This window comes from Vanacampus margaritifer, chromosome 15, assembly GCF_051991255.1.
Source record: "Vanacampus margaritifer isolate UIUO_Vmar chromosome 15, RoL_Vmar_1.0, whole genome shotgun sequence".
Taxonomy (NCBI): domain Eukaryota; kingdom Metazoa; phylum Chordata; class Actinopteri; order Syngnathiformes; family Syngnathidae; genus Vanacampus; species Vanacampus margaritifer.
The window spans coordinates 5,559,928-5,579,210 of record NC_135446.1 but is presented as its reverse complement, the minus strand read 5'-3'; the positions used below and the strand labels follow the sequence as shown (position 1 = coordinate 5,579,210).

General features: G+C 40.2%; 2 protein-coding genes across 2 annotated transcripts; both read left to right on the top strand.

The window, feature by feature from the left end:
* Nucleotides 1-219: 219 nt before the first annotated feature.
* cdpf1 (cysteine rich DPF motif domain containing 1) lies at nucleotides 220-2,897 on the top strand. The gene is made up of 3 exons (XM_077545135.1): nucleotides 220-380; nucleotides 560-671; nucleotides 1,215-2,897. Exons 1-3 carry the CDS (start codon nucleotides 268-270, stop codon nucleotides 1,323-1,325), a joined length of 336 nt encoding a protein of 111 aa, XP_077401261.1. The 5' UTR covers nucleotides 220-267; the 3' UTR covers nucleotides 1,326-2,897.
* Nucleotides 2,898-3,039: 142 nt separating this feature from the next.
* On the top strand, nucleotides 3,040-5,597 carry LOC144035445 (cyclin-dependent kinase inhibitor 1B-like). Its single transcript, XM_077545134.1, has 3 exons — nucleotides 3,040-4,006; nucleotides 4,236-4,347; nucleotides 4,534-5,597. Exons 1-2 carry the CDS (start codon nucleotides 3,628-3,630, stop codon nucleotides 4,331-4,333), a joined length of 477 nt encoding a protein of 158 aa, XP_077401260.1. The 5' UTR covers nucleotides 3,040-3,627; the 3' UTR covers nucleotides 4,334-4,347; nucleotides 4,534-5,597.
* The last annotated feature ends 13,686 nt before the right edge of the window (nucleotides 5,598-19,283 follow it).

The window sequence follows — 19,283 nt, the reverse complement described above, 5'->3', positions numbered from 1 at the left end:
AAGTTAGTTACAGAGTTCCTATAAAATGTTTACCACGTAAATATCCTGCTTAGCTGGTGAAATTTATAATAGAACATTTTAAGACGTTCCATCAAACGGTTAATGAAAAAAACTTACTCCAATCATGTAAAGTTGCAACCATTGTAGGCCAATTTTAATCATTGCCATTTATCTCCGGTGCTCTAGGTGGCGTTAAAGATTTATCCAACAGCATGACTGCAACTATAGCAACAAATAAAATGTCCTCTTTTCCTAGTTAGCAAAACAATGGAGGAGAGTACACGCGAACACCGTCAAAGGACATTCACATGCCAGTCGTGTGGTTTAAGCTGTCCTTATACTTCTTACGGACAGAAACCACCAAACACCAGAGCTATTGTGTAAGTGGAAAATGAAGCAGAACGAGAGGTGGTGTTCGGTGAGGGGCTATGCTAACGTGTTAAGCCATTACGTGCGGAACTTAACTTTCCACTTTCCCCCCTCACCTTAGTCACATTTCCACTATTTGTTCAACTTTGTGGACAGGAGGTTTGTCTAAATCAATTCGTTTGTTGTCTAGGTTGCTGGAGGACTGCTATGTGACAAAAGATCCCTTCAGTCCAGATAAGGAAAAGTTCCTCGTTTTGGGTTCCAAGTGCAGCTTATGTGGCGTTACTGTATGTGTTGGTTCGGTAAGAATTTGATTACAGCGCATTCCATTTAAATGCTCCATAAATGATTTGAAGCCAATACGTCAGAGGTGGGCATCGAGGGCCGGAGTCCTGCAGGTTTTGCATGTTGCCCCTCTCCAACACAGCTGATATATAATCAGCTCATCAGCAAGCTCTGCATAAGCCTGATAACGATCCTGTTGATTGGAATCAGCTTGTGTTGGAAGTGAGAAACCTCCAAAACCTGCAGGACTGCGGTCCTCGAGGACCGAGATTGCCCACCTCCGCAATACGTAGTGCTGTGTAGTTAAATCTCATTTTGGTGACAACCCTTTCTGGCCTAGATACATGTTCCAACTTCCTTCTTTATTTGTGTGTGATGTTATTAGTTTGCTCTTATGAGTTGGTCATCATGTGCTACAATCCCCACTTTGTGCTGAGTGAGCATTGTGAAATCAATTCAATCTCCTCACAAATACGCCCTGTGCCCTCCCCATCAAGTCAATGTGACTCCCATCTACTACTGTAAACACACACTCAAGCTGTGATTCTCTCAACTGGCAGGACTGCAGTCTGTTCTACACCAAGAGGTTCTGCCTGCGCTGCGTCAACAAAAACCTGCAGCAATTTCCACGCCAGATCCAGACAGAGCTAGCCAAGAAGCTGCCACAATAGGTTTACATTCAATTTTTTTTAACATAAACATAGCATGGGACACTTCGCAGTCTAATGACATGTACGACAGCAGTGTATTTTTATTCATATGCTTGAGCGACGTTTCTAACCATTTACAATTCTTACATCACTAAATATTGCTTTAATTTGACCACATACTGAAGTTGGTGTTGAACTAGGGCTGAACAATTTTTAAAAATTATCAATTTGTAATATTTTTTTCCCTCAATATTGTGATTGCAATTTAATATCTGATTTTTTAAGGTCCTCTCCCCATGTAAGTTTTTTTAACAAACAAGCAAAAAAAATTGTTACAATAAAAAAAAAAAACAATCACGTTTATTATACATAAATCTTTTGGGCTTTGAGATTAGACTTATGCTAAAATAAAAGCAAATGAATCCTGAATTGATTTGAAAGACAGTTTATCTACTTCAATAATAGTTAGCTAATATTTAATTGTTCAGCCCTAGTAAAATGCCTAATAAAGCCTGATCCATTATTTCCATATTAGCAGAATGTGTGTGGCATGTTAATAACAAATGTTTACACGGCTCACGCATTACCGCACCCTTTATTTTTGACACATGTTGCACATTGCTGGCTCCGATGGAGTCCAAAAATTGTTAGTTTGTGTTCATTTGTCTGAAAGATACAAAAAAAAAAAAAAACAACGTTTTTTTGAACTCACATTGTAGCTTTTATCACCTTTGTGTGCCTATCACAAGATGTTGTGACCTCCAAGGCTGTGAAGGAACAATTGAAGTTGGGACACAACATGAAGCCCTATGGCCATTCTCTTGACACGATGCGGTAAAGGGACAACTCACATGTTTGTAAAGTGTTTTTTTGTTTGTTTGTTTTTTTGTGACGCCTCTAATCCACGCTTGAGTGGATTTGCCGCAATTCAATCAAGTTGTTTATGGGCTGCGGCAATTGGATTAAGCAGCACTGTTTTGTTAGCATGGCCCCAATCAGCTGATGCTTGCGATAGTACGACGAGGCCTGCAGCCTGCAGCCGTCCCTACTCGCTGCCTGAGGTTTTATACACAATCAGCCTTTAAAAAGTCTTCACAGTGCAAAAGATTGCAGTTAGGGAGAATTATGCGTTTGCTTTTTTTCAATCAATTATTAACCTGTTGTAAACAAATGAGGAACTAGATCGCGTTTAGCTACAAGGAATTACATTTGGGCTATAATGTGTAGTACAAATATTCCAAACTATATTATGGATGGGCGAGTACCAAGACCAGGTCAGCATCAGGCCAATACCGGCCGTATTTCAAGGTAATTTCATTCAAACAACACATTATCAGCAACATCAAGTAAATTTGTACAGATTTATAACTGGTGTGCATGAAGCATAAAAAAATGATTTGATGCATTATCTCGATACATGGGGTATGATACGATTCAACGGTGGTCTGTTTTAAAATGTAACAATTTGATTCTGTGCATTAAATCAGAACCAATGTTCTGATTGAAATCGTTTTTTGTTAAACCCCTAAAATGAAACACTAAATCAAATGTCATGTGTGTGTTTTTATGTGAATAAAAATCACCAAAAATCTGTCCTCCGTATTCAACTCTGCCCTCTGGTGGCTGGAAGCAGTATAGACGTGATAAACGAGCAACTGATTCGATGCCGTGACGTCATTTATTTTTTCCGGCTGTTAGAACTTTCAAACTCTGCACCTTTATGATCCCTCTTTCTCCCTCGCTCATCTCTTTCATCTAATAAGAGCTAAGGGTTGGGTAAAGTAAGATGTGATGTATTTTTGTTCACGCTTCACTGATTGGAGTCGTCGCTGTCACGTTTTTGTCAGTTTGTCAAACAAGTTGGTCATCAGGGATTTTATTTTATATTTTCATATAAAACGGTAAGGTTGCAGTGGAAGTATGAGGCCGTTCTCGGTGTGTTGACATAATCCAACCTTCCTGAGTTTCTCGCTCGATGGGCGGCCCGAAGCGAGCGCGCAGACCAATGAAAGCTCTTCTCGGTTTAAATAGTCCTTCATGTCAACTTGCTTTTTTCGCTTACTGCTCCACTCGAACGCCATGTTGGCTTTACAGACCTGACTTGTGCGTATGCGTTTGAGGCTTTGCCAACTTGACAGGACAGGAGTGCTTTTTTTAAACCCTCCGTGCCATTTTGGGGATTTTTTTTCTCATTCTTTTTTTGTGTGTGTGGGTTTTTTTTTTTTTTTGTACGGCGCACTGGAGTACGCGTGCTGCATTCCCGTTGTGACTTGGCAAGGAATACTACAAGGGGATTTGAGATTGTCGTTGTTATTGTTATCATATGTGCAAGGAAATGTCAGACGTGCGCCTTTCCAACGCGAGTCCGCCGCTGGAGAGGGTCGACGCGCGGCAGCAGGACAGCGTCCGACTCCCGGTGTGCAGGAACCTCTTCGGCACACCTGACCGAGACCAGATACGGACCCGTTTGACGGCCACCATCCAGGAAAACGTGCGGTCCTTTGCGGACCGCTACAACTTCGACCCAGTCCGAGAACGACCGCTCCCGTGTGGGGACTTTGAGTGGACGGAGGACCGCGAGGCGCCGGAGTTCTTCTCCCGGCCGCCGCACAGGAGGCGGGGGCCGCGGGTGGAGGACTCCGGGGAGTCTCCACGCAGCCAAAACAGAGACTCTTCGACGAAAAGACCGTCGGATGCTGCAGGTGACAACACCCATCCGCCCCCTTAAAAAAAATAAATTAAAAAAAATAAGCACACGCCCTCTCGAAGCATCTTTGCGGACTTTGCATTTCCTGCTTTTTGGCAAACTCCTCTCTTCCTTTTTGTCCTTCCTTTTTTGGGGGGGCGAGGACGTGCAGCTCGGCACAGCAACACCCTCCAGTCCTTCCTCCTCTTCCCCTTCCTCCTCTTGACGACTTTCTCTCCCGCCAGGTCTGTCGAGCGAGTGCCCGACGAAGAGGTCGCATTCCGGGGACGACGACGACGAGCCGCCTCGGGGCGCTGGAGGTCCGGCGGGGGAGGTTCAGTGAGAGGCTGGGACCAGGTCAGCGCTTGTCTTTGAACGCACCACAAGCTTTTTATATTCATTATTACTACAGTACTACTACTACTACTACTACTACTACTACTACTACTATTACTGCTTCTGCTGCTATTATGTAAGTAGATCATGCATTTCTCAAAGCCTGTTTCGGTGCTTTCAAGACGTGCTTCCATGCCTATTTTGCAGACACCATCATGGAGAAGAACCCTCATCAGATCCCCATAGGAAGGCAATAGAGGCTGCACAAGCACTGAAATATGTACACTATCAAGTTTTGGCACTCTTATTAATATGATTTTTAAATTCAGAAATCGCCTCAGAAGCAGCAGACAATGTAGCAAGAAGTGTGCAAATTTATTATCCCCCTTACCCTCCCTCCATTTTGTGTTCTTACTACCTATGTGTTATTGTTTAAAAAATATATATATGTAGCACATAAAAAGCATTCTGCTTTTCATGCCTGTGTTTTTGAATATAAATGAAATTATGACACGGGGGAGTTGCAGTGCAATTTCCACCCTAAAAAAAGATTTTTCATGTTCAAGTGGTCATTAATGTGTCATTATTATTCAGGTTTTCCATTTTTATTTTGTTAAATGCAGATTTCAACAAGTCAGGGTTGTATGGAAACTTAAATGTCTTCAGTTTTTTTTTTAATCTATGGCTTTATTTGTTCCAGTGTTTTAGCTTGTTACACTGGCGAGGTTCCATCTTAACTGGGAATAGCCGCAGAAGATAACGTTTACATGGTCTCCTGATGTCTACCCCCCCCCCCCCCCCCTTATTTTATTTTATTTTTTTAAATTTCTATATCAGTATTTGCCAAAGTCTGTGCCTTTTTTGGCTGAGCAATATTCGACCAAATTTATTTCACAGTATTTGCCGATAATCATAAGAATTATGACCGGCTTATACTGCAGTGTCCAGTTGAAAAAAAAAAATGTTGTTGTTTTGTTTTGTTATGGGAGGGGGGTCCCACTGGGCTACTTATGCAAATATGTGAAATTCATGTAGAACATGTAATTGCACTATTGATAATTCAAGTTTTTGTTTAGTAGGCAGAAAAAATTGCACTGCCTCAGCGAGGGTGTAAAATCTGAAGTGTACCTGTGTGCCTTTTGTTTTGAAAAACACTGAAAAATTAAACTAACTTATTTATGTTTGCGTGGGTGTTTGTATGGCTTTTCCAAAGCAACATTTTGTAAATATGTTTTAATCGTTTCTAAAAGATTAAACGGTTGCAAAACTGAGCCTATAATGTTTTGAACGAATTATTTGTCCTTCCAAAGTCAATTTATGAAGTTGTTCCACAGGCAACTATATGAAGTCTAACCACTAATCAAAGCTCACTGATACGCACTGGGAGTTGATTTGGATTACAGTGTAACCTCACATGCACTTGGCAACAACTGCACGATAGTAAGTGAGCGCAAATGGTAAAAGGAAAAAAAATCCAGCACAGAACTCTTGCGGGGGGAGAAAAGGTGCAGTGAAGGCATGTGAGCAGAAGGAGGGAAAGAGAAGTGGCTTGCCTAGCAGCCAATAAAAACGCAGACAGAAAAGCAGACCACTTAGGTGGCAGCCAATCAGTAATCGGGGGCGGGAGCTCGGGACGGCACAGAATGTTCTTTTCATAAAACGTACACACACACTTACGCTGCAATTACTGTAGTTTCATTGGCTGTTTCTTTCCTGTTGATATCAGTGTGTAGGAGGAAAAACAAAACAAAAAAACGTTCATGTACGTGTGTATGAGCTATTCCTGTAACGGGCTGAGGGTGCATTCATGTGAGTTGAGCTCATTGCCTCGCAGCAGACTGATTTGCTTTTATTTATTTATTTCTAAAACCTTTGCACAGCAACATGTTACCATCGCCTGAGTATACATCTGCGACGCCAAAATGGCAAACACGTGTTTTTAATCATTTAAATGAGAGATTTTTTATTTTTGTCATTTCTGTTTTTGTCATCTTACCCCCACTGTCACTTTTATTATGCGCCTGTATAGGTAAGCCCCGCCCTGCACCTCCGGCCTCAGCCAATCAGCTTCTTACCTGCCACACAGCTCAGATTTGTCCATTTAGTCTGTTTTTGACTAAGATTCATAATTGTGTTGAAGTCGTTAGGATACAAAATTTGTGATCTTAAGTGGCAAGTCCTGACTGAAAATAGCTTGTTTTTTTGTCAGTATGCTTGCTATGCTAAATTTAGTGGCTACTGAGTCATGTTTCTATTCTGTTTAAACTCAACTCAATTTAACTTTATTTATAAAGCACTTGAAAACAACCAATGCTGCATACAACGTGCCGTACATGCAATAGAAATCAGTCATGCAGTAAAGACAAGTGAAACAAAATAAAATCAAATAACAGTAAGTATACAAGTAAATAAAATTAATAATAATAAATTCATAACAAGAAGTAGGTAAGTGAAAAGTAAATAAATTCATATCAAAATTAATAACACAAATTACAGCAGACACCATAAAGCACTGAAATGAGTCTCATGTTGAGTCAAAAGCCAACGAATAGAGACGAGTTTTAAGACACTAAACTACATCATTATTGATTTATTTTTACTATCAAACTGTATAAATGGGTGTCTACTAATGCTGTCTGGGATAAACACAATTTGGCTGTTTGTCCTCTCATTGGACGAGAAGAGATTTACTACGTCACTTGTACGATATGACGCAATCGTCTTGCTACCCACCGGCTCAATCTCGTACACGCCTCCTTAGCGAGTTGGAATAGGTGGCATTTTGAAAACACGTTTATACCGATTTTCAGGTTTGGGATTTATTAGCATAGCATTTGGCTCGTAGTATAGACGCGATTTAGGTTGTAGTTTTCACTGCTGCTACTTCCAACCCTCTCCCACAATTTTTTTTCCTTGGCTTGATAAACGCTGCATTAGTGTACCTAATGCAGTGACTTTTAGGCGTTGGCCTCACCAAATCGACAACTTGTACATCTTCTCCATCTATTTCAGTTTTCGTCTGTCATTATTTTTATCTTCCGGCCATGTCAGTAAAAGCTTTCACATTAGCGGAGTTAATGTACAGTAATTGTTGCTCAAGATAACGAACCAGGGCCATAAACGCTGAAGGCTATGAATAGATATTCTCCAGAAGGCCTATAAAAGAATGAGCTCACTTCTTGGCCTTCTTTGCCAAAGAGGAAGGCAGGGTGCGGATATTCCTTTCCAATTTGTTTTCGTGGGGAAATACGACTTCCCTGAGCAAGCTGGTGTTAATTAAGATCTTTTTCTGCATCATTTTTGCTTTGTGGTCAAGCAATTGCGATGGCGGAGGTCTTTTCATTTTATTCGGCGTGGCGCTAAAAAGGACAATTTGACCAGATGTTTTTTTGTGATGCAGGATGTAAACACACAAATCTGCCAATGTGAGTATGAGGCAGTTTTGGCTCTGGTGAGCTTGCACTCTAGCGAACTCTAGAGTGTCGCGTAACCTTTCCGGAAATATATCTTTTTTAAAAAGAGACATTTCGTGTGCAAATGCTATTTCAGGCTTGACTAACTTTTTAAAATTCTTTAAAAAGAATTGAAAGTACACAGATAGGTCAAATGAGAGATTGGGAATTTTTCAAGAACTTGTCACCATGGAAACAGAAGCTAATCACTAAAGCAGCGTACAAACCCACTGATAGTTATTTAAAAAAAAAATAGCGTCTGTGTTCTTACAGCTCTTCAAGTATGTGGTGGACTCGAGATGAGCAACATGATACAAAACAAGGTCTGTTGTGAGAGGCGGTGTAGTGCTGAAAAAGGCAAATGAGAAGTAAGAACAGTAGGAGAGGAAGAAAAAACTTCCTCATTGGTTATCGTTCTGTTTCATTTTCCATCCGTCACTTGGGTGTATTCAGACCTGCTCTGTTTACTCCACTTTAAACGGACCAGAGTTCGTTTCCCACGCCGATCCGGACTATTTGTGCAGGTCTGAATACACACAAACGAATCCTGGTGCGAACCAAATAAGCGGATCGAGAGTGAATATTGTGCTAGATTCATTCATAATCATCCATATTCTGTTTAGCTATGCTACTGTCAGCGTGTTGTGGTGGGGGCGGGGCATGCGGAGCGCAATGGCTCCTCCGGTTGCTGGACGCAATCACTGTTCCAAAATTAGAAACAGCATTGCAAAACCTCTGTTGAAGGAGCTGCCATTGACGCTTGCAAATATCTTGCATCTAATAACGCCACAAATATGCAGGGCATATGCAACACGTCGGAATTTCATGTTTTCCTCTAATTCCGGGTTTGGTTATGCGTTCAGCACTCATCATTTTTGTCCAATGGGAGCACAGATTATCATGCGGGTCGACGTAATTACGCATTATAGTCCTCTTGCAAAAAGCACAGCGTGAATATGAACCGCACCAAACGAAAAAAATAAAGTCTGCTTTTGGTCCGGACCAAACAAGCGAACTAAAGGACTTTTCTGGTCTAAATACACCCTCAGACACCACACACATAAGAATTGCTTTCGTACTTGGTACACCCCACACCATTGGATAATCATTCAGCATCATATTTCAGAAGCAGCCAACCATCGTGGTGGATGTGATCAGAATTGGGGGGAAATGTTCAAGTTCGGCCCGATTTTCGATTGTCTGGGTCTTGGCCTAACTTAGTGTTGACCTGCAAACACCTGAAGATTTGCTATTGTGAATATTTCACATGCTAAATATTTACTGTATGACTGTTGACGCTACCATTTTTAAAGCAGATCTTGAAGGGTGGAAATTAGAATGGGAAAAAAAACACTCAACAGCCCACACTAGGGTCTGAACAATATGAAAGGCTGATATTTAGCGTGATAAAATGGTGATAACCGATTCATCGGCTGGTTAATTGAAAAGACATCATGAAGAAAAATCACACCACAAGATAATCGTGAGGATCATCTTTTCGAGACGTGACCGTCGGGCTTTTGCTGCCTAGGAAAACGGCCCAATTGCGGCTTTACTTTTACTCTGCTTCTCTCCTCCAGACTGTAGTTTATGTTTTTCATTAGGCCTGGCGAGCCGACGATTTGAGAAGAGACACCAATCAAGCGCTGCTCACACTAATAACCCGAGGCCACGACTTTTCCCCAAACGCGTGTTTGCACTCGTCGCCGGGTTACGCGTGGCAGTGTGTCACCTCAACAACATATTAACCAACTAAAAAAAAGGTTTTGGAATGGGCTAAACTTTGAACAGTTGACCCCCCCTCACTTCACTCATTCCCCCTCCCCCTCTCAAGTTAGCGGGCTTAAGATCCCGTGACAAATGTTTGACCCGAGGGCAGACGTGTGTCGACAGGAAGTATCGGCGTTGGCGGTGGGGTCGCAGCCTGGTCATAGCAAAGTGTTCCAATACGTTTGATTGACGCGGGCGTGAGGGGGGACGGATGAGTCAGGATATTTTACTTTTGTATTTGTTTACTTTTCTAATATTTGACAATTTTTCCCCACATAATTGTATTTCTTGATGGTAATTGTTGATGTTGATTGTTGTCACTTATTGAAATGTGAGGAGGAGCCATGTGATTGCGATGAAAGCTGAATTTGAAGCCGGATTTTGAGGACGCGCGCACGCCTTGTTTTTCTTTTCACTCTCTCGCTCTCTCGCTCTCTCGTCCTACACACAAACACGACAGTGTTTGTTCACAAAGTGGTAAATCACCCAGCACAGCCGCACGGTATCTCGCTTCTCACATGAGAAGCACTCACTTTTGCTTTGGGGTGATTTATTACTGCTCATTGTATAACAACTTGTCCAGTTGCACCTTCATAGATCCACTACATATAGATTTGAAACAAAATGTTACGCCACGAATGTCAAGTGAAGCAAGAATCTTTTGTTGTTGTTGCCAAGACTGTGAGAATGAGCACCTCTATGTTGTTTTGCAGTTAGGTATGGCAGATTAAAAAAAAAAAAAAAAAGTAAGCTAACATCAAGATTGCCCTCAGATCCGTCTAAAAGCGTGACTTCATTTTATGATGGCTGGTCATTATGATACTGTGATAAGCAGTATCACGTTGTAAAGTGTGTGAGTCGATTATTAACTTTTTTTCAATTGGCATGACAGATGGAGTGGAAGAGCTGTGCAGGATTGAACGTCATCAAGTCCGTTTCAAGGTCATTTCAAACAAACACTTTTTAATAAGTGTCACTGCGGTTTCATTGGAAACTACAACATGAGTCGGCGAGGAAACCATGAAATGGATTTCAACCTTGTGTTTATGTGTGTGTGCGTGCGTGAACTGCCGTCTCAATCCGTGCAGACGTCAGCCATAAAACCAGACGGCCGTCATGATAATTTTCACTGTATCACGCACACGCAGCGGTCGTGTCCTTCAACACCCCAGCGCCTGCTAATCTTCCCACCACAAAACCAAAACATACTCCAAAATAAATAACGAGCTTGGCAACATGATAGAGGGTACAAACGTAAATAATCATTTGAAAAAAAACATAAAATGTTGGCATTCACTATACAATTGAAATGAAATGTTAGCTCTCAATGTTGTTCAGGTTTTCTTGCTTCACTTGTTGCTAGGCAGATCTGCTCTTAAGCACAAAAACGTCATTGTGAACCAGCAAACAAAACATTTGATTGGACGCTTATCTTTAACACAGAAGTTTAACATAAGAATTATATTTATTATCTTACGTCGTACATATCTTATTATCTTATGAACACTTTCTCATACAAACATAAAAATGTTTACCGATTATGTCATTTCCCCACATCACTTGTTACTAAGCAGATTCACAGGGCAAAGGTCATACCAATGAGGCCCAAAGTGTCATATTTAACCAGCAAACAGAAAAGCAGACAGAAACACACCAAGGTGAACTCCCAAATTGCTTAGAGTTCATTTCTTCTCTGCGTTGATTGTAAAAGTTGCCAAACTTTGCTCAAGAGTCAATGTGAAACGAGGGCACTGCGGTTTGGCTCGGGACCAGTTTCCAGAACGACTGCGGGTTCTACGTGCTTTCTTTTGTCACCTCCTGCGTGCTATCTGACAGCTGTTATAAGAAACACTGACAAGATTGCGGCTCCATAAAGCTATTTAAGGTCAACTCGGTGCAGATAAGGACAGCCAGCTGATTTCGATCATACAGTTCATTCTCATTTGTTCCTGCCAAATATATATAAAGAAAGGAATGTTTTCCACATGTAGCCACCATATGTGCCGTCCTCAGCGCGTTCCAAAACATTTAACATAAATCCAAGTGAGCTATGGTCTCGTGCGCAAAAAAAGAAGAAGAAAAAAAGAGCATCTTACAGTTTGTAGACCGAGTCGTCCTTGTGGCAACAATGACTTTCCATGAAACTGAAATTTTGCTCCAAAAATTGTGGATTTTTCTTTTCTTTTCGGCCATTTGAGAAAATCAGCCCCCGGAAATAGCGCTTTGAAGACAGATCATGTCCAAAGCCTGAAATGTAAAACACACTAGGCTTGAGTTAAACAATTGTACGTCTGAGGTAAAGTAAAAATGGTTAGCTAATTCTAAATAGCCTGCTGCTGCTAGTTGGGACAAATTGTTATCCCTCCACAGGTGGTTGGAATGCAGCGAATATCCACACAACTACTTGTGCTCTTTCCATCACTTCATTTAACAAACGGCAGCAAAAGATGACCTGCTGATCACCTCAGTTGACACCATCACCGAACACCTGAATGGCTAACATTTAGCAGGGTAACAACCAGCCAAATCCTACACTCTAAAAAGAGTTGGGTCAAAAATAACCCAACTATGGGTCAAAAATGGACTGATCTTCTACTTGGGTCAATTTGGCCCAACTTTGAGTTAAGAAATGTTTTTTTTTTATGTAAAACAACTCATAAATATTGGTCAGATCCTTTACTTGGGTAAAAAAGAAAAAGAAAAAAAGGTCATTTTGTATAAAACAACCCAGAAGGTTGGGTCAAATTGACCCATAAAGTGGATTGGTCCATTTTTGATCCATAATTGGGTGACTATACTATACTATATTACTTATATATATAATAAATTACGTATTTATTTATCTTATTAAGTATCTGATTAGTTAAAACCCTCCTATATTGCAGGTCAAATTGACCCGTTTGGAAAATCTAGAAGAAGAAAAAACAACTTAGGTTCAACTTTGTGTTCATTAATTTTCTTTTTTTGTTTAAATATTAAAAACATTGCATTGTGTTATGAGATATTTTTGATGATGAAACATTAGAACGAGTCACGTTGTTAAGAAACAAACACAACAGGACGGCTACTCTTTTGTACGTTTCTCACACTGTTGAAGCAAAACTGTCATAATTTGACCTTAAGTTAAACGCGCATGTCATGTGGACGCTCGATCATCATACTGTGGAAGCGAGGCCTCATTTAGGTTAAAACATGATCATCACAGGTTGTTCTTTCTTTTTTATATCTCAGAACATCCTGAGACTCGACCTCTTCTTGAATACAAACCACACTTTGTTTTCACTGGGCTAAAAATAAATATTACCACCAAAAATAGAGGAAGGGATTTCATTTATACCTAAGTCTGGGGGGACTGTTTATGGCTATGTGTAAAAATAAACCAATAAATGATCCATTAATTTATCTTATTAAGTAACTGGTTAGTTAAAACCCTCCTGTTATATTGCAGGTCAAATTGACCCGTTTGGAAAATCTAGAAAACAAAACAATACTTAAGTTCAACTTTGTCTTCATTAATTTTCATTTTTTTAATATTAAAAACATTGCATTGCGTTATGTGCATTGTATTTGTTGATGAAACATTACAACGAGTCACAAACGCAACAGGACGGCTACTCTTTTGTACCGAATCAAACAAAATTGCCTCCTGATTTATTGCATAATAATGAATGTGAACAAGTGGTTTACAAAGGTTGCATCATGTTTGGTTCAAGTTTGCTGCTTTCACTCTATATTGGGACACAAACAAAAGCTTGTTGATTTTTGACCCTGTTCCCTATTTGGGGCTCAACATGCACATATGCAAAACACATTTTAGGAACAGATTTTTTCCACCAAACTGGTCCAACCAGCCATTCAGCAGCAGCGTAACTGTTCTTCCCTTAAAAAGAAAAATAAAGCAGATGGGCATACGCAGGTGCAGCTGAGCACATTTCAAGCAAAACTTTTCCAAGCCTGGAAAATGGAATTCTCACTTTTTTCCCCATTTGTCCATTTCACACACTGACGCACAAAGGTCCTTTTCAACATAGGCTTACATGATGCACATAAGTGTGGGCGTGTCTATATGGGTGTGTTCACTTCCACCATATGACCTTTTTTTTTCTTTTAAAATAGGTGTGTGCTCGCAGACAGAACAGCGTAAACATGTCTGCACGACAATAAACACACTTTTGTGGCTGGCACATTTTGTGATGCATCATGTCTGACGTTCATATTCTGGTCTCGCATGCGTGCAAAAAAACATGTGGCCGACTAGTTCCGAACTCAGCAAAATGTGAATCAGTGAGTTTAAATCAACATCCAGTCAAGAAAGAAAGAAAAGGCTCAAATCTTGACGGCTCCTAACTCATTAATGATAATAATACCCTTCGGAGGCTATTTTCAGCCATTGGCGGTTGAAGTCAGAGACATTTTTAGCCCACTCTGTACTTCTTTTTTTTTCTTTTCCAGTTTCTGAGGGAAAATAGATGCCAAAAAACCTCAGACCACAGCACACAACGATGTTTGGCCCATTAAAAAAAAAAAGCCAGAAATCAAGTAAAGGGCTTTCCAGTTGCATGTGTGTGTAACATGTGTAGAGAGGCGTGTGATGATGTAAAGTGAGTCTTTAATCACATACATGTATATAGATAGCGGGATAAACACATCACTTTTAATTACATAAACACCCATATGGTTAATTATTTGACTCCATAAAGTCACTTTGTGTGTTTTTCAGTGCCAGAAAGTGCCCCTAGCTGTAAAAATAATAATAAAATAAAACTAAGTTAATAATAATGTCATCAATAGGGTTTTTTATTGAATTGTAATGCATGTGTAATTGTAAAAAATTGATTGAGACGAGACTGAACTTGAATCTGCAATTTGAAGCGTTTGCAATGTGACGACGGGGACATTTGTCACACACAAACGACACCCAGGCGACAAACTGCCACATTCTTGCGCCGATGACACTCGCCAAAAACAGTTGCACGACGGAAGTGACATCTCGCAGGCGCACTTGTTGAACAAACAAAGTCATCAATGCCAAATTATTATCCGATTATTTTCAAGGGAATTTCCAAGATGAAGACAGAGAAAGATGGTTAAGGGGGGGAAATACATTCAAACATTTCCCGGTAAGTGGCCGGAGTAACATGACAGGCATGAAAGTCCTGCATGGTGAGTGTCATTGAAAAGCATTTTCATATGTGGGCAAGGGCGTGGTGAAATATTGTCTTCATGATTAATCGTTTCGTTTTTTGTTTTTTGTTTTGTTTAAGCCATGCCCTTGTCAGCTGACAGTGCACACCCTCTGGAAAAGACTTAGTTTCTTTTCCACAGCAAGACTTCATCAGTAACATAAGATTCCTCACCTTCACTTTCTGTTGAAAACGTAAATAAAAAAAAAACATTTAAAAAAAAGCCAGCATATTACCATATGCCATATGAGAGACACTATGGCATAATTGTTACAAAGACAATCGTCCTAGAAAGGAGCCCTGTGGTGCATCACAACTACAATGACATCAGGTGCACAAAGATTTCATATTGACTTGCGTTGGGTGCTCTGTCGAGAATATTTCATGAAAAAATTGCGTGACTGTACAGTACAATTTCGTTTATCTTGTGTGTGCGTGTATCTGATGCTATGGCAGGCAATTAGAAAACCAAACGATCAACATTTTATGTAGCATAATAGATCAGGTTTTATTTTTATTGCCAAGATTCTTTGTGCTCGTGTAACTAGATGGCTCGCGTACAAATAAGCAGGGTGGGGCTCGATCATGTCCTCTTGTTAATTACTTTGAATGCCATTTAGATTAAAAAGGAATACGTTTCTCACACCGTTGAAGCAAAACTGTCATAATTTGACCTTAAGTTAAACGCTCATGTCATGTGGATGCTCGATCATCATACTGTGGAAGCGAAGGCCTCATTTGGGTTGAAAACATGATCATCACAGGTTGTTCTTTTTTTATATTCCCGGAACATCCAGAGACTCGACCTCTTCTTGAATACAAACCACACTGTGTTTTCACTGAGCTAAAAATAAATATTACCACAAAAAACAGAGGAAGGGATTTCATTTCTACCTATGTCTGGGGGGACTGTTTATGGCTATGTGTAAAAATAAACAAGCACGCTGTCATGGCTGCGAAAGTCAGCCAATTAGAAACAAGAGTGTATAAAATAGCAGGCCTCCATATGTCACAAAGATCTCATAGATGAGGTCACCGCAATGCGGCATACATGCACACGTGCATGACATCCCCCGTTTTGTGTACATACGTGCCGCCATTTGGGTGTGAGTGAAAGAGGAGATGAGGGTGAGTTCAATGACATGTTGTTAGTTTGGGGGGTGGTGGTACACTTTATTTGCTCTTCACCACTTAAGTCCGTCACAATAAATGGCGTCGCACACACTTACACATGCATACATGAGACCTTCTGTTGAGCTGTGGCGTGCGAGCAGGCTTATGTACTCAATCACGCGTAAACACTTCTGACAGACTGGGCAGGCACAGAGACACACAGACACACGCACACACACACACACACACACATTGAACGTCACGCCACAAATATGCTACAACCTTTTCCCAGGAGAGCCAAATTGACACTTGTGCTTTTTGATTCTGCAGCCACCTGCTGTGCAAAGTGAACGTCAACAAAAAGAGGAAATTCTACACATTTTGTGTGTGCTCTGTTTGTTTTCCGTCACTGTGCTTGAGGCTATAATTAGGGTGGGAAAATAATATTTGACTGTACAACGCCAGGGGGATCAAAAGCAACTTGTTACATGAACTGATTTGAATCGACATACAACATTATATGTCATACCAAAATGTGCGTATGTGTGTGTATATATATATATATATATATATATATATATATATATATATATATATATATATATATAAATGTGATCACTACTATTGATATATAATATGAAATGTTTATACAAAGTTTTTATATATATATATAACTGTAAATATAAAAAAGAAAAAATATGTAATCATAATCATAATGCATTCATTAAATGAAAATAAATAAGTGTAGAAACCTTGAGCCAAAAGTTTTTTGTTCGCACTCGTACAAAGGCCCAAGTCACAAATGTGTAGCCTGCAGTGCTGCTCAGCTGAGTACTTGTAGTGCTTTTGAGAAAAACAAAAACATATGAATATTGTGCCAAAATGATGGCATTGATTCCGGAGTATAACAGCTGTATTTGTATTTTTCAATCATCAAGTTGTAGCTAATCATGCTACTTCTTGCGCAGCATCCTGTCTAAATCCAACTAGTGCAGCTATTTCAATGCGGAATATGTACTTACTAACCCTAATGGTTCATAATAATGATTTTGAAAGCTATTTTCTACCTCCACACACTCCCTCCCTTCTCTCCTTCTTCATGAGACGTGTCTGTATTCGAGTGCCCGCCCGGAGCAATGGGGGAGGCCATGTTTCTTTATGGAGCAGCAGGCAGCACACGCGACTTCCACTCGTCCATTAATGCCTTGGGATCAGCAACAGGTGCTTCATAGAATTCCGCACAGGATTTTTTCTTACAGTGGGGAAAAAAAAGTTGCCTTGCTTGGGCTGACTTGGGATAACATTTTATAAGATGCCTGGATAATGTGTGTTTGTATCAATTCAAAGTATGACAATCTGGAGTTTTGTTTGTTTTGTTTAATTTGTTAATTTCTCCTTTCGGACAATCATAGAGACAATTTACAACATTCACTTTTCACATACAATTATACCCGAAAAGAAAAACGGCTGACGGAATGAAGCTGAAGTTGATTAATTCTCGGAGTGTTTGACACGTTAGCAATCTGCGGAATTGATTTAATCTCAGTGTGAGATATGAAACGTGTGTTATGTCTGCGGTCAGCAGCGCGTAGAGCTTGTTGAACGTGGCGAAGATGTGTCATGTGTCTGAAAATGAGCAACAGGTGAGGGTCAAATGGCACAAGAAACTAACATCCATGTGCTTGCAGATGAGCAGTTTGCTTGTCACTACTCGATCAGGAGTTTGTAAAAAATATTTTCTAGACTAACACCAAATGTACTCAAAACAAACTATAGCTACTACCACTACGACTAGTTGATGTCAGTTTTATTTTGAATCATGAAATTTGGTAAACTATGAATAGACGGAGAGAAAAGTCTCAAGAATTCACATCTAAAAAGAACCAGTCAGCCATTTTATTTGGGAGTGGCCATTTTAGGTTCACCTTTCAAAGAAAATTCAGCCCCCAAGCCAGCTTCAGTTAGCAACATAAAATGTAATAGCCATGTCGAACAGAAGCAGACCTACAAAGAAAGTCTTAGGAAGCCACGCCCCAAAAGACACAGGAAGTGACTTAATGTGCTTTAAAGCAGCCATTTTCAAGTTAATTCAGCCATTTCCAGGAGTCTTTCCAATTAAATTCACCCCCGCAATGCCATTTTCACTTATCAGAAACAAAAAAACAGGAAGCCAACCATTTTGTTTTGAAGCTGGCATTTCAGGGTCATTTTGGCCCTCATGCAATCATTTTTCATTTATTATTGTACTTTTCCCACCATTACATTTGTGTTTGTATTAACGTGCACTACAAATGAGCCTTCATGGCAACTTCACTGTATATTTGTAACCGCATATTAGCCCAATCTTTCCCAAACATGTAGTCTTAAATTATTAACTGATACTGAAATCTAATGAACCACTGTAAAAATATTGTCAGGTATGTTTTGGCACAAAAAAATGATTAAACTCTGACGTGCATTTTGGTAGTTTTATTGCAAATGTAAATATTGGGAAGGCCATACATCAAGCCAAGCCGCCAAGGGTGTCGAATAAAATGCAAAGTGAAGGTGAACGGGTTCAGTGTGTGTACCTTCACGAGCTGTGAGCGGTCTTTTCATTAAAACACGGAAAAACCATCAAAAGCAGGAGCTTTTGGGTCACACGAGGCCAAACAAATCCACTTCTTCTCGCCTCCCCATGTTGCTTCTGGGAGCCCTTCAAAGTGAGTGAAGTCATGCCAGAAACGCACAAGACCAGCTCATCTGCTTTATTAAGACATGACATCATCTATTTGTCTCGTCAAATACGTTTACACATTTGGGATTTTCAACTTTTGCCCTCCGTTGGTTTGGATCTTTGTGGCCACATTCTGACCTGGTGAAATCAAACAGCGACGTGATGCGGAGGCAGAGAGTGAGAACGGACCTGTGCTTTTGTTGGAGGCCCACCAAAAAACGCAGAGTAAAGAAAACAGGAGCAAGCTGCTGTGCAGAAACTTCACATTTGATCCAGCCAGGACGCGCACGCTGATCCTGACTCAGAACAGCCATGTGGAACTTGGCAAATGGCGTTTTGCGAGGAAAATGAACATTTTGTGCCACCTTCGTTTGTTTTGAGCTTTCAGCTCTGTAAGAATGTTTGCTCATCTGAGTTGTTTCATGTGATGCGTTCCTTTTTTGGGCTGCAGTTGACCACCCATGGTTTGAATAAATTCACTTTTGGGAAGGTCTCAAGGAAATCTGAGCAGATTAAATTAACAAAAACTGTGAAAATAAAAGATTAGTGCTGATTCATGCTGACTGGACTGATGTGTTTTGTTGTGGCTTTTGAAACAAAAAAAAACAACAACAAAAAAAAAAAACTAATAACTTTCAAAACCTCTGTGACTGCAATATTTGTATGCTTTATGGTACTTTCTGTCACATATTTTTGAAGGAGCATTAAAATGACAAAATTCAC

What these genes read in the sequence shown, in the direction of transcription:
- cdpf1 (XM_077545135.1), top strand. Translation starts at nt 268, where the DNA reads ATGGAGGAGAGTACACGCGAACACCGTCAAAGGACATTCACATGCCAG. An exon ending in CCAAACACCAGAGCTATTGT is followed by an intron (nt 381 to 559) that starts GTAAGTGGAAAA and finishes TTTGTTGTCTAG; the next exon opens with GTTGCTGGAGGACTGCTATG. An exon ending in TTACTGTATGTGTTGGTTCG is followed by an intron (nt 672 to 1,214) that starts GTAAGAATTTGA and finishes CTCAACTGGCAG; the next exon opens with GACTGCAGTCTGTTCTACAC.
- LOC144035445 (XM_077545134.1), top strand. Translation starts at nt 3,628, where the DNA reads ATGTGCAAGGAAATGTCAGACGTGCGCCTTTCCAACGCGAGTCCGCCG. An exon ending in AAGACCGTCGGATGCTGCAG is followed by an intron (nt 4,007 to 4,235) that starts GTGACAACACCC and finishes CTCTCCCGCCAG; the next exon opens with GTCTGTCGAGCGAGTGCCCG.